The sequence below is a fragment of the Procambarus clarkii genome, chromosome 23, assembly GCF_040958095.1.
Source record: "Procambarus clarkii isolate CNS0578487 chromosome 23, FALCON_Pclarkii_2.0, whole genome shotgun sequence".
NCBI classification, from domain to species: Eukaryota; Metazoa; Arthropoda; class Malacostraca; order Decapoda; family Cambaridae; genus Procambarus; species Procambarus clarkii.
The window spans coordinates 36,511,969-36,528,094 of NC_091172.1; the positions used below are offsets into that span (position 1 = coordinate 36,511,969).

At 40.2% G+C, this 16,126-nt stretch overlaps 1 protein-coding gene across 1 annotated transcript; it reads left to right on the forward strand.

The window, feature by feature from the left end:
• The first annotated feature begins 6,077 nt into the window (after positions 1-6,077).
• On the forward strand, positions 6,078-11,655 carry LOC138367821 (protein FAM186A-like). Its single transcript, XM_069329797.1, has 2 exons — positions 6,078-6,158; positions 10,834-11,655. The coding sequence occupies exons 1-2, from the start codon at positions 6,078-6,080 to the stop codon at positions 11,653-11,655; spliced, it is 903 nt and encodes a 300-aa protein (XP_069185898.1).
• The last annotated feature ends 4,471 nt before the right edge of the window (positions 11,656-16,126 follow it).

Genomic DNA, 16,126 nt, shown 5'->3' on the forward strand with positions numbered 1-16,126 from the left:
CCCCAGGCCCCATGCGTCTCAGAGGCAATGGAGACAAAATTTGAAAGGTGATCCAGATCACTGTGCTAATGAGATTTGGCTGATTTCCTGTGAGTGGCAGCACTACCCATCTGTAATACATTGAAGTCAATGTAGGTGTTAGCCAAGGTTAGCCAAGGTGTTAGCCAATCACACGCTGATGTAATCCCACACCTACTTCCTATCATTCTTCCAAGGGCTAATATTTATGCCGTCTGGGCGACCAACAGGCTCGTCAGAGTTGTGGGGCATTGGTAATGGGGCTCTCTTTCTGCTGGACAACCAGCTGTGGTAAGGCTCATCTTAAAAATGTCACTGATCTCACTGTGTCTTGAGTACCATCCACCTGTTATTTGGCCGATCAAACCATGCTGGCCGTATCTGTCAGCCACTGCTTCACTGCAGAAACACCTACAAGGGGTTTGGATCTATGCAGCAAGAGGGAGAGCCACAGCAATTCAGAGGACCGGCATTATGAGATACATGACACTTGATACATGACCATAAGGAGCTTACACAACATTAAATCGAGCAGTGTGGTGTGGTGTTCTTGGCGCATTTAGGCATACTGCAGCTGCTTGATCTGCAATAAATAAAACTGAGATCGTGTACCCCTGCCCGTTGGCCCGGGTAATCTGAAAGAATTTCCTTCGCCAGGTTGTCAGATGCGGCTGAAGAAGATAGGAACGCTAGTACAGCGATTTGTGTTGATGTGCGAATGCCGATACCCGGGAGTCTGAGGTGAAGGGGAGGCTTGCTTCCACTGGGAGTCATCGAGAGAAAGGTTAAGGTCTGCCTCTGTGATTTCAGTAAGCGGTTGTACTCCCCTAGCCATGTTAGTTTGGAAAATGAAAAGTTGTTCATGTCAACCAATGTTTTTTTGACTAGTTGTATATGAAAAGGGCTCCTATTGTTCCAAGTTTTTTTTCTGTAACCTAAATAGAAAGGGAAATTAATTTTTTTTCAACGAATATTACACATTTCAACGCGACTTGAAACAACCACACCTTTCAGATGTATCATTCTATGACACTTTTCTGACACATTAGCATATAATAAAGGATCTGTAGCCGAGGATTTTCCACAACATCTTTAGTTTTCCCTAATACAAATAGTCAATGTTCCCCTCAAAAATTATGCAAATATATCATGTTTATTTGCTATTATAAAATAAAAAAATGAGCTTATGGAAATAAAAAGGCTCCAGATTTTAGAGACATAAACTTTACATATAAGGTGTAAGTGTCATGTAAATTGAATAAAAATGAAAGAGTTTGAAGTCGTTTATGTTACTTGAAAAATAAATCATTAAAATATTAAGTCTAAGGTGGCTGAGGTTGACATTAACCAATTTCCTCCAAAATTGGCACCCTTACAGATAGGCTTACGTGCTGTCAGGTGTATAAGTTTCATGCAAATCGTCTGATAACCAAATAAGAAAAAAAATCCATTTTTTAATTTTTTTTTTTTAATAAAACTTATTATAATTTGTTTTTAATATATGCTATTGTGATAGCTGAGAGTCGTAGACATGATTTCAGTTGACACTTGTGTTTGATAATCGTTTTTGACCATTTTGGAAATTTTTTGACACATAATTCAATATTTTTTCCTCCCTTCCTATTTATGCTACGATGCTGAGACTTGGACCAGAAGAAACCATTTTCACATACAATTAGTCAAAAAATTTTGATTGAAATCGAACGAGTTTTAATTTATTGTATTAAACACCCACTTGGCCCCTAAGGCTATCGAAAGAATATGTAGTCTACATATGTATAGTATACACTCGGCTTTAAGCCAATGTCAACAAGGATTCTCTTTTCGTCGGTACTCATGTACAAGTTAACAAATTGGACACCAAAGAGGGACCCAATAGCATCGCCGACTATTTGCTTATTGCATACGCAAATCAGGACTCAGGAAGGGCCTCCTCTTTGGTACATACTTTGAGTAGCTTCCTAAGTGTGCCTTGAATTTAATTATTTGAGACAATTCGTGGTACACTTACCTCATTTGCTTACGTTCAAGGATGCTAGAGAATAAATGTGTTCTGAAGGCCTTTTCCACTATACGTTGAGTATTTGAATGCTGCCCTATAGTAGATGGCACTGTCTGAAAATACAAAAGGAGGCATATGTATCATCTTGAGTGGAAAACATGTGTTGTATCACATTAGTTGCCGTTCATTTTCGTCGTTCGAACGACGTTCATTAGTTGTCGTTCGAACGACGTTCATTAGTTGTCGTTCGAACGACGTTCATTAGTTGTCGTTCATCGGCAAGTATGAACCCATCAAGACAAAGCTCAAGGTTGTCAGAATTTTAAACCAGAAAATATTGAGGTTCTCTTTCAGCTGGACACTGAACTGTGACATGGCTGCTCTTTGTGATGAAAAGAACTTCATTGTGTCCTCTGTGCCAACTCTTCTATAACCTGCAGTGCAGACCATCCATAGCCATATTGATCGGCTTCCATATTATTGCAACTGTACATGCACGAAGTGTGAATTGGCACACCAAGGTGAAGGGCCAATGCAATATATGGAGAGCCTCTCTATCAATGTCTCCACGTTACGTCATGCACGTTGCCTAACCAGTTAATTAAATAACTGGTTAAAAGGAACCACAAGGAACTTCCCTGGCTCTTTTTGTCCTCTGGGCCAAGCACTGGGTAGGGACGCTTGCTGAGAGGAGCCAAGCCCAGGAGTAGGGCTCCCCTGTTGAAGGGGGCCCAGCACAGTGGTAGGGCCCCCTGCTGAGAGGGGCCAACCACAGAGGTAGGGCTCTCTGCTGAGAGGTGCCAAGCACAGAGATAGGGCTCCCTGCTGAAAGGGGCATCACGTACAGGGCTAGTGCCCCCCTGCTGAGAGGGGGCCAAGCACAGGGTGATAAGGCCTCCTGCTGAGAGGGGCCAAGCACAGGGTTAGCGTCATTCAAGCCCACCTTCATCCTACGGTCTCTTTATAACGCACCTAATACACAGCGACCATCCTAACGCTTATTTTACTATTGCCTGAGCAATTTCATGCACTTAGCTCTTTATTGCCCCAGTGAGGAACAAACTCCACTCTCATAAAGTCTACATGATCGTCATTTTTGGGCTCGAGTCGGCTTATTGGTATCCAAGCTGTGTTTAGTCTGCATTTCTTATACCAATTATCACAGTATTTTTGTAAAAAAAATGCAGAAAAAGAATTCTTAAAATATAAAATAGTTATCTGCTAATAATAATTCTTCTCCTAATACTACTTCTGCTACTACTACTACTGCTATTACTACTACTGCTATTACTTCTTCTGCTACTACTACTACTGTTATTACTTCTTCTGCTACTACTACTACTGCTACTACTACTACTGCTATTACTTCTTCTGCTACTACTACTTCTGCTACTACGGCTTTATTTTAGTCAGAGTCAGAATTCCAGGACAACAAAGCCAGTGTCCATGGGAGGGATTGTGTGAATCCCTGGTTTGGCTTCAGTGGAAGCTTCAGGAACCTTTGAGGAATCAATTGAATCCCAACTGGCAATATTTACGACCATGGCTTGGCCTAATCGTCTAAGGCGTTTGTTTGGGAGTACAAAGAGCATAGGTTCGAATCTGAGTCACGGCTCTTACTGATTTTGTTACTACTACTACAACTATTATTACTCCCTCTTCCTCTACTACATATACTTCAACAACATTTACTACAAGTACAATATCTCCAAGGGCTGCTGTATCTAAAACTACCATCACTTTAATTCGTCATCTGCCACAGCTATTATAACTGCGTCTACAGTGTGAACTAGTACAAAGTCTGCTACATCTTTGACAACTACACCATCTACTACATCACACTACGTCCACCACCTCACCAATACAACAGTTACAACAACCACAACACAGAAAACGTATCTGAACGAGACGTTGTGATCGCAGGAGAGAACGCACCTCCGAGGAGACCTTACTTTTTCCCCTCTCCTTAATTACTACACACCACACGAGGTCTATTTTGGGAGGAGCCTGTAGGCCCGCAAAGCCCTGCAAAACGTTAGAGCGAAAATTTTGGCGTTCACTCTGTCATTTCCAGGAATTTATGTTGCATACTAAATTTTCGCGCTTTTCTATATATTTTGATGCATTTCGCTTCGTTGTGAGGGTGTTTTTGGTCTTTTCCTTTTTTTTGTGATCTTTATTATATATTGGAGTAAATTTTATATTGATTTCTGTTGGAGGTCTATAATTTAATATTAGGTTCTGATATAATTTAAGTCATCTGTATTTTCAGTTCTTGACGCATGTGACTATCACCCACTTGCTGTCATTAATTCCATGAAAATATTTATAGATAATAGTCTTAATATTTCCCATTAATGTACTTGTTGCTAGTAAAGCACCAGAACCCAGCTTGTGTAAAGCCTTTACATCCTTCAATGGTGCGTCGTTCACTTCCAGCCTCTCGGGTAGTCCCCTCCATGCTTAGGCGTCTTGGAGTTTTTCTTTTCGTATTTCTCAATATGATCTAACATTTTTCATATCTATACCCTCTTTTGTCCTATTCCTCTTTCTTTCCCTTACCTTAATTCTAACCTTTCCTTTATTTTTCCCTGATTCTCTTTTTCCAACATTTTCTCTTTTTTCTTCTTTTATTCTCTTACTCTTACTTTTCATCTTATTCTTATCTTCATATTTCTCTTTCATTCATCCCACCTTTCTTCCCACTATCTTAATTCATTGTTTATCTCTTCCACTACCTTTATATTATACGACTTGATAGTGGTCGAGGGCGGACCGAACCGTCGTCGTATCCTCCTATTCTGATGAGTGGTTTGGTCATTATATCTTCAGCCACGATATTGTGACTCATCGTCTTCATAAAGATGTGTACGTCTGATTCGAATCTTTCTTGCAGTCCCAACATTCTTTATATATATATATATATATATATATATATATATATATATATATATATATATATATATATATATATATATGTCGTACCTAATAGCCAGAACGCACTTCTCAGCCTACTATGCAAGGCCCGATTTGCCTAATAAGCCAAGTTTTCATGAATTAATGTTTTTTTCGACGACCTAACCTACCTAACCTAACCTAACCTAACTTTTTCGGCTACCTAACCTAACCTAACCTATAAAGATAGGTTAGGTAGGGTTGGTTAGGTTTGGTCATATATCTACGTTAATTTTAACTCCAATAAAAAAAAATTACCTCATACATAATAAAATGGGTAGCTTTATCATTTCATAAGAAAAAAATTAGTGAAAATATATTAATTAAGGAAAACTTGGCCTATTAGGCAAATCGGGCCTTGCATAGTAGGCTGAGAAGTGCGTTCTGGCTACTAGGTACGACATATATATATATATATATATATATATATATATATATATATATATATATATATATATATATATATATATATATATATATGTGCATGTCCACTATACGCCTCTCTTGCAGTCATTAAAACTGAAAAAGTGCGAATGTTCACGTTCTACTATTGCTCCAACCTTCGTTTAATATACGAAGGGTATACGTCATCCCCACGGCGGCCAGGGTGTACGTCGCCCCACGGCAGCCAGGGTGTACGTCGCCCCACGGCGGCCAGGGTGTACGTCGCCCCACGGCAGCCAGGGTGTACGTCATCCCCACGGCGGCCAGGGTGTACGTCGCTCCACGGCGGCCAGGGTGTACGTCGCCCCACGGCAGCCAGGGTGTACGTCGCCCCACGGCGGCCAGGGTGTACGTCGCCCCACGGCAGCCAGGGTGTACGTCATCCCCACGGCGGCCAGGGTGTACGTCGCTCCACGGCGGCCAGGGTGTACGTCGCCCCACGGCAGCCAGGGTGTACGTCATCCCCACGGCGGCCAGGGTGTACGTCGCCCCACGGCAGCCAGGGTGTACGTCATCCCCACGGCGGCCAGGGTGTACGTCGCCCCACGGCGGCCAGGGTGTACGTCGGCCCACGGCAGCCAGGGTGTACGTCGCCCCACGGTGGCCAGGGTGTACGTCGCCCCACGGTGGCCAAGGTGTACGTCGCCCCACGGTGGCCATGGTGTACGTCGCTCACGGCGTCCTGGGTGTTCGTCGCCCAACGGCGTCTTGGGTGTACGTCGCTCACGGCGTCTTGGGTGTACGTCGCTCACGGCGTCTTGGGTGGGAAGGGAAGCTCAGCATAACTGGAAGCCCAGCATGATTAGAAGTCAAGCATGGTTGAAGCCTAGCATGATTGGAAGATCACCATGGTTAGAGCCAAGCATGATTAGACACCCATCATGATTAGAAGCCCGGCATGGTTGAAGCCCAGCATAACTGGAAGCCTAGCATGCTTGAATGGCTAGCATGGTTGAAGCTCAGCATGATTGGAAGACCAGCATGATTCGAAAACAAGCATGATTGAAAGCCCAGTATGACTGGAAGCACAGCATGATTTAAAGGCTGGCGTGATTGGAAGCCCAGCATGGTTTTAAGCACTTCATGGTTGAAGCCTAGCTTGGTTGGAAGACCAGCATGATTGAAAGTCCAGCATGATTGGAGCACAGTATTATTGGATACCGAACATGATTTGAATATAAGCTGACGAGCATGAATGGAAGCCCAGCTAGATTGAAAACCCCAGAATGATTGGATGCGCAGCATGACTGGAAGCCAAGCATGTTTGTAAACACAGCTAGATTGTAAGCGCAGCTTGACTGGAAGTCCAGCATGATTGGAAGCCCAGCATAATTGGAAGCCCAGCATAGTTTCATTTATTCGGTAGTGATAGTGACTGAAAGGTATGGTGTACCAGCTCAGGAAGAGACATCACACCACACTACCTCGGATAAGACAATAAAAAGCAGGTGAGGGATGCACTTAGAACTCCAGAAATTTATATTAAGGTTTATGAGCAACGTACAATATACATATAACTCACTAGTGATTGCGATCGAATGTTTAATGAACATTGCTTCACTCACATCATAAGTTCGAAGCGTACATCTCTAATGTGTAACCAACTAACTATTCACATTGAAAGAAATGCGAAAGCCTTAGGGAAAGGCCGCATCTTGAGCGAGCACTACCTGAGGAAGGCCGCATCTTGAGCGAGCACTACCTGAGGAAGGGCTCTTGTGAGGTGGGTATAACGTGTATTTCATTAGAGATCAGATGAGACTGCTGCTCAAGAGCAGCAGTCTCAAGGTGAATTAGTTGATATGTCAAACGAGAAACTCTCCGCATATATAGTTCCACGGCTCAAACATAAATCTTACGTGATCAATCTAACAATGATGAACGTATTTACCCCATTAAAAAAATCAACAGTGCGTTGATAAACTTATATGGTTTATCTGTCGATATATATATTAAAGCGTTCAAAACTGGATTTGGTCAAGCCAGTTTAGCAGCTATCACAGCGACTTAACTCATTTAGTGTCTGTTACAGCGACTTTTCCTATTTTCCTGACGACTGCTCATTTACAGGCTTGATCTTAATATTGTGGAAGTGCTTCCATTTTATTATAAGAAGCTGGAGTTGAATCACTCAGAAGTATCGCCCAAGGCGGCTGTTCCCCCACAGAATATTTACAGAACTGTGAGCTTTAACGGTGAGATTTGGTCATTATTTGTATATATATATATATATATATATATATATATATATATATATATATATATATATATATATATATATATATATATAAAGACAGTATATTTTAGCTAAATAATTGAACAGTAATTTCATTATATCTAATTAATTGTTCAACTTAAACTGTTTAAGCAAAAGCAATTAAAATCTTAATAAATAGAGCCTTTAACCTTTGTTCTAATTACAAGTAATTTGATATGGAAATTAATTATTTTCCGAGAGATCTTTTTAATCTAATGCATTTGCATGTAAAATGTTTTATGGGATTTTGAGGAAAAAATAAAGTGGCAAATTTTTCCGAGTGTTAAATTTCCCAAAGACGTTCTTTATATAAAATTCGATTACTTAATAACTATAAGCTACCACATTTCCTACACTACTTCCTAAGCTTCAGAGACACTAACTCGCTGATAGATTTTCCATTAGTGTTCATACCATTTATACTAATGGAGCTTAGTAAGTATACAAACAACTATAGACGTTCACGGGGGATGCCACACTATACCTTGATATCTGTATTAGTGTACCTAGTGGGCGGGTGTCTCTTGATGTACCAGTTTGCCCTCTAGAGCAAGTTGCATCATCCGTAATACATGATCTTGATGAACACGTGAGTCGCCAATTCAGTTACAAAAAATTCCTTCAATTGATTTCATTTTTATATTAAACCTTAACATATCGGAATGATTTCCCATTGTTCAATGATGCCAGAGCTTCACATCTCAGTATTCTCTTCTCCCTTGGTGACACATTATTATGGTCTTCTGCGACTTCGTTCTTAGATCTCTTATTAGGTTTTATAATTTTTAAATATATTATTTAGTAGTATTGTACTCACCTATTTTTTTGTGTACTCACCTAGTTGTACTCACCTAGTTGTGCTTGCGGGGGTTGAGCTCTGGCTCTTTGGTCCCGCCTCTCAACCGTCAATCAACAGGTGTACAGATTCCTGAGCCTATCGGGCTCTGTCATATCAACATTTGAAACTGTGTGTGTGTGTGTGTGTGTGTGTGTGTGTGTGTGTGTGTGTGTGTGTGTGTGTGTGTGTGTGTGTGTGTGTGTGTGTGTGTGTGTGTGTGTGTACGTGTCGTGTTGGTATGTATCACGATTGTCAGAGAGAGAGTTTCTTACATTAATGTATTGGAACATAATAGAAATGAAAGAAATTTACTGTATTGTCTAAATTCCTTGTTGTACGTTTACATGATGAACATTTGCATGTAGAACATGAGTGAGATGTATTTCAGAAATTTTAACAAAGACACAGATGAGATCAAGTTTGTCTCTGAGAGAGAACTCTTCCCTCTTGGTCTGTCGAAAATGTTGTATTTAAAAATATCTTAAATGTCTTAGAAACATTTTATTCAGTTGAGAAGAGGTATTAAATGCAGGCCAAGGACTTGCATTGTTATTTTAATCATTTGCAAACAATAGGCTTTCTTCAAGTTCCAAAAGATCACTGCATTATTCATAAAAAAAAATAATTTGCATTGTTTAATTTACCTGGAAATGGAGCGAAATATATGTAGTCAGCTTCCAACGCTGCACTGAGAGTACATAATGATATGAAGGAGCGAGAATAAACAGAAAAATGTAATTTATATTTACGCAATATAATATTGACATAAACGTGAAGAAAAGCATCCATCGTTCCAAAAGCATAGTTTTCTAACGTAAATATTTACAAATACAGCTGTATTTTGCCGCTACTTTAAGAAGCATATACGTAGTCTACCTCGCCAAGCAGGAATACAGCTCAGTTCTTCATCATCTAGCATTAATACACATATTTTTTACTTCTACGGTTCTGACTTATTCTGAAAGAATAAGTCAGAACCGACTTATTCTTCGTCAGCTAGGAGGAAAACAGCTCTCTCTGATTCCAGAACACAAATTAATATAATCTCTTCTCTAAAAGGACAGCTTAATCCTAAATTTTCTAGCAAAAATGTATCTATATTTTACCTCAGTGTCGGAAACTAGCAAGCATGCGGCCCTTATTAACCATAAGCAGCTAATGGCGACCCTCTGGTGTACCTCATACGAGTAAACAGCTCTAAACAGCTTCAGTTGGGAACACAGTTATATCTTATTCCAGAAAATTGGCACAAGCACAATCCCAGGTCGTGTGAGATGGGTTTCGGAAGATGCATTTCACAGAAATCTCCTTTACTGGATTATAAATCAAAGCTCAAGTCGATAGTCTTCTCGGGAATCTAAATCCAGAAGGACTTTAACAGCTTCTCAGAATCTCTTCTGAGGCACCCTCATGAATACCTCCTTCAGATAAACATCTTCGATCGAGAACGTTGATGATGCTCGCGCAGGGCAGGTTGAGGAGCAATTAATCTGCGACTCATTGCATGTGAGGCCGGACTGCCAAAAGCGTTCGGGCGCAAATACAAATGGCTTCACTTGCTGCAGAGTAAGGGATTGTTAAATCCCTTACGATAGAGATTTATCGCAAGGGGTTGTCTCCTTCCGATAGACGCAGGTAAAAGAATGTGTAATTGAAAAATCGAGAGAAAAAAAACAAATCCATAAATAGACTGCTAGGGAGTTTCTGATATTTGTTATTTCAATTTTAAAGTATTGTTTACTTTCATTATATATCAGAGCAGAAAATAAAATTATTAAGGGTATAAACAGAACTTCAAAGAATTTAAAACATTTAAAAGCCAACAAGTAAGATTACCTGTTGGCGCCCATATAGGAGGATTAAAACACACCCGACCTAACTTCAGCGTTGATGCTTTAGCTTCCAGTTTTCACGCACCTGGCGATGATTCCAGTGGAATCATCGCCAGGTGCCGGAAAAAATTAACAATATAATTGTTTTATATTTTTGGAAATGCGAATATATACATACATACATATATATATATATATATATATATATATATATATATATATATATATATATATATATATATATATATATATATATATATACATACATGAACATGGTGGTCCTTCTACACCGGGATACTCTGGCCATGGACCACCTTCCATGTCGCCTCCACGTGCTACCATCCAATTTTCCACTTGAGGGATTTTTTAAAGCTCGAATAAATTTCCGTTCTTTACTGAGCGGTCGAGTTGTCTCGCCCCACGATTGTAAGAGATTGGTGAAAATTGTCATTAAAACATTACAAGTCCTAGTTAACGATTGTTGCAGCAAGAGCAGCATCTGGGTATATCACTACAGGAGCAGCAGCATCTGGGTATATCACTACAGGAGCAGCAGCATCTGGGTATATCACTACAGGAGCAGCAGCATCTGGGTATATCACTACAGGAGCAGCAGCATCTGGGTATATCACTACAGGAGCAGCAGCATCTGGGTATATCACTACAGGAGCAGCAGCATCTGGGTATATCACTACAGGAGCAGCAGCATCTGGGTATATCACTACAGGAGCAGCAGCATCTGGGTATATCACTACAGGAGCAGCAGCATCTGGGTATATCACTACAGGAGCAGCAGCATCTGGGTATATCACTACAGGAGCAGCAGCATCTGGGTATATCACTACAGGAGCAGCAGCATCTGGGTATATCACTACAGGAGCAGCAGCATCTGGGTATATCACTACAGGAGCAGCAGCATCTGGGTATATCACTACAGGAGCAGCAGCATCTGGGTATATCACTACAGGAGCAGCAGCATCTGGGTATATCACTACAGGAGCAGCAGCATCTGGGTATATCACTACAGGAGCAGCAGCATCTGGGTATATCACTACAGGAGCAGCAGCATCTGGGTATATCACTACAGGAGCAGCATCTGGGTATGTCACTACAGGAGCAGCAGCATCTGGGTATATCACTACAGGAGCAGCAGCATCTGGGTATATCACTACAGGAGCAGCATCTGGGTATGTCACTACAGGAGCAGCAGCATCTGGGTATATCACTACAGGAGCAGCATCTGGGTATATCACTACATACCCAGATATCACCTCATGAGCATGGTCACCAGATCTTAGGCATGTACTGAAGATTGATGAGCATCACCGTGACCTCGACAGATATCGACTTATCTTAGATATCACCAGATCCATACAGGTATCAAGGTATCAAAGATATCTCCAAGTTCAAGACTGAAACTGAATTAAAAAAAAAGTGAAAACACGCAATATATAGCTTAAATATCTAACTGTACTCTGCATCCCTGACAGGAACATCGGTGTATTTATATCTGAGACTCCAGTAACTACTTAGTTTAGGACTGGGAAATAATTTCTAGATTAAAGCAGTAAACAAGCGAAATTCCATACAATTTCAAGCAAACACGTTTTGTTTATTGGTTGCGAAACACTTAAAATTGGTAAATTTGACACTGCGCCTCGTGGCTCTGCCATCAAAGCTCAAATAGGGTATATTTGCTCTTGGTGCAAGATCTAAGATGAAGAACTTCTTTCATCGTATCTCAGACGAAAACGAAGCCTACAAGGATTTCGCATTTGCGAATTTTCATCTATATACACAGTAAACTGAATCATTTTGGTGTTTTTCAACTGAATTTTCTTTTCCTGTCTTAAAATATGAAATACTATTATAAATTAGCTGCAGCTATGTACCAACTGATGTGTTTTTAAATATTCGTTATATGCTAGAATAGTTCACTATTGCTCTTGATCTAAGAAGCTGGTGATATTGACTAGGGAGAGAACTGTCCAATAATTTTATTGATCTCAGCAGTTGTGGTATGAAAATAAACAGGCTGCGCATTAACACGGTGCATCCGACATCGATTTCTTGGGCGGTACGCTAGTTGAATACGTAACAACGTCAATCTGTAAGAAAAATTGAGCATCCGACCACATAAACCACAAAAATCCCTTAGATGCTGCTGGAAAGCAGAAACGTGAAATAATAACCAGCGAATATAGGATTCGCAGCGTTTATTCTAGTGGAAAGTCCTAAACCATCTCTTAACGTAATGCTAATGTCAAACTCAGTACTTATAAAATGAATTAAAATAGATAAATAACTGCGGTTAATTGTACAATGGGTTTGCCTTTGCGGCCGCTCAGGTCTGGAGATGTCCAGGGATAACTCATAAGCTTCTTAAAATAAATGATATTGCCAGAGTAACTCTCAGAAATAGCAACTGATAAATTATGAAAACATGTTAACAATTTCACTTAACTAATGGTTCGCTATGCTCGAAGACTTATTATTTATAAAATATCATTTAAAATGTCATATTCTTCTTAACGATAGGATTAGTTTTGTTCACAACACTAATCCTAGTATATTAGTGTTGCATGGTATATATATGTATATATATATATATATATATATATATATATATATATATATATATATATATATATATATATATATATATATATATATATATATATATATATATATATATATATATATATATTAGTGTATTTTGGTAGCAGTCTTTCCTGTAGACATATATTATTAAATATGACCGAAAAAGTAAGATTAATAATTCTAACACGAATTTTCTCAATATGTCTTATATTTCTTTTCACTGTTGATGGTAACTAAAAAATCAATTCTCCAAAATTCAATTTTATTTCTAGTCTGACGCGACACTTGAACGCGTTTCGTAATAACTTATTACATTTTCAAAGACTTTAGTTTACACACACACAACTATAACTAAACAGAGTTTAAACAGCTTCGATTTTATACCTGCATTTGGGTGAGGTGATATGTTACAACAGTTTTGGATGAGGTGAAAACAAACTTTCAACGCAAGACAGAACACGAAACAATGGGAATAATATTTTGTAAGTTAAAGGGAAGAATGGAAGTAACTGCAAAGGGCCTATTGGCCCATATTTCTTGATGCTTCTATATTGGTGCGGAGTCTTGAAGTGGGTAGAATATAGTTGTGCATTAATTGGCTGTTGATTGCTGGTGTCGACTTCTTAATGTGTAGTGCCTCGCAGATATCTAGCCGCCTGCTATCGCTGTATCTATCGATGATTTCTGTGTTTATTGTTAAGACTTCTCTGGTGATGGTCTGGTTGTGGGAAGAGATTATATGTTCCTTAATGGAGCCCTGTTGCTTATGCATCGTTAATCGCCTGGAGAGAGATGTTGTTGTCATGCCTATATACTGAATTCTTTGAGGCTTACAGTCCCCAAGTGGGCATTTGAAGGCATAGACGACATTGGTCTCTTTTAAAGCGTTCTGCTTTGTGTCTGGAGAGTTTCTCATGAGTAGGTTGGCCGTTTTCTTGGTTTTATAGTAGATCGTCAATTGTATCTTCTGATTTTTGTCTGTAGGGATAACGTTTTTATTAACAATATCTTCCGGGACCCTTTCCTCCATTTTATGAGCTGTGGAAAAATAAGTTCCTGTAAAATAGTCTAATAGCGGGTACAGGTGTTGTGTTAGTTGTCTCTTCAGAGGTTGCATGGCTTTCAACTTCCTTCTTATGATGTCTTCAACGAAACCATTGGAGAAGCCGTTGTTGACTAGAACCTGCCATACCCTAGAGAGTTCTTCATCGACTTGCTTCCATCCTGAGCTGTGGCTGAGAGCACGGTCGACATAAGCGTTAACAACACTCCTCTTGTACCTGTCTGGGCAGTCACTGTTGGCATTGAGGCACATTCCTATGTTTGTTTCCTTAGTGTAGACTGCAGTGTGGAAACCTCCGCTCCTTTCCATGACTGTTACATCTAGATAGTTACATCATCTAGTTATTCTCATCATAAATTTTATTTTCAAACATTTCGATTTATTTTCAAACATTTCGATTTATTTTCATTTTGTTTTAATAATTTTGTGTGACATTGCCTAAGAATTAAGGTGTGTTTTTACCATACTGTTCATTTCGTGAGTTCAGTTTATTTTTTAATTTTAATTTTTTTAACTGTTTTTCTTATTTTTCAGTGATGGGAACATCAGACCATTTGATGTTTCCAATTTTCTGATGGGAACATCAGATCATTTGGGAATGCCGTGGACGAGGGAGTGGGGAATTGTCGGGGAGGACGAGTGGACGGGAGTGGGAGATGTGGAGAGGTCGAGGGGAGACCGGGGAAGGGGTAATGGTGGGGAGGAAGAGAGGACGTGGGAGTTGGGGATGGTGGGGACGAGGGGACGGGAGATTGGAGAATGTTGAGAGAAACAAGGGGACAGGGGAGTGAGGGATGGTGGGGAGGAAGAGGGGACAGGGGACGGGGAAATGGTATGTAGAACGAGGGGACGGGGAAATGGGAGATAGGGGGAAGGACGAGGGGATGGTGGAGTGGGAGATGTTGAGGGTGGACATGGTGACGGGGGAGAGAGTAATGGTTGGGAGGACGAGGGGATCGAGGTGTGGGGAATGGTTGGAGGACGAGGGGACGGGGGAGGGGGGAATGGTGGTGAGGGCACACATGCGTTGCTGAGCCACAGCAACGTGTAGCCGTGTACAGTTAGTAATTCATAAAAGTACACCGAGAAACTACTGCTGTCGAAGATCCCGCAGCTTGGGGCAAGCAGGAAATAATCTGTGACTTCTCGAAAACTACCAAGTAGCAGAACGTTTGGATTGGTGTTGAGTTTAAGGTCTTCCGACCTCTGGATGGTTATTACAGCCACAAAAATTCATTACTGACGAATCAGTAAGTGTACTTCACTCCCGGAAATCATCCAGGAGTAAAGTAAACTCTTCGTGTATATACACTGAGAGGCGGGTTTACATATCCTAGTAACTGCATACTTTTTGGGTATGTATATATATATATATATATATATATATATATATATATATATATATATATATATATATATATATATATATATATATACTATATTATATATATTGGGTAGAGGCGGGTTTACATATCCTAGTAACTGCATACTTTGTCATCAGTTACAATTCTTCCTGAGACTACGCCTCTGGGGGTTAACTTGAGGATATCAACAGAGTATAAATTTTCCTGACGTGTATACCAATCATATTACATCGTTGGTACATAGCAGCAACCCTACACCATGTGAACAAATCCAAAAGGGCCGTGACGAGGGTTCGAACCTGCGTCCGAGAGGTGTAGCCCAGTCACACTTCCTTGGGTTACACTCAAGCTTACCTCGTGGTACTGGGATTGGACCATACGTAAGGAACAACTACTCTGATGGCATCCTGAAGTTAATTCCAGGTGAATGTTCTTTTCCAGATGATTACACACTGAGTTAAATTGGAGAGAAGAAAGAAGTCGTAACTCATATTAGTCAAGCCTTTCAAGTGTAATGAGTTTGGGGACGATCACTGACGAGCTACTGTGGCCTCATAAAAGTCTGAAATCATGACGATCTTAAGGATGCTATGAATAGTGTTCTATTAGGAAGCTGAACGGGGTATATAACATTTGTAATCTCTCAGTCATCAATAACTTTCAGGAACTTGACAAAAAGAGACTTTTAGGTTCTATTCACATCCCTTGAGAAACCCACTCTTGAGCAAGCAGGTCAAACACATGCAACAAGG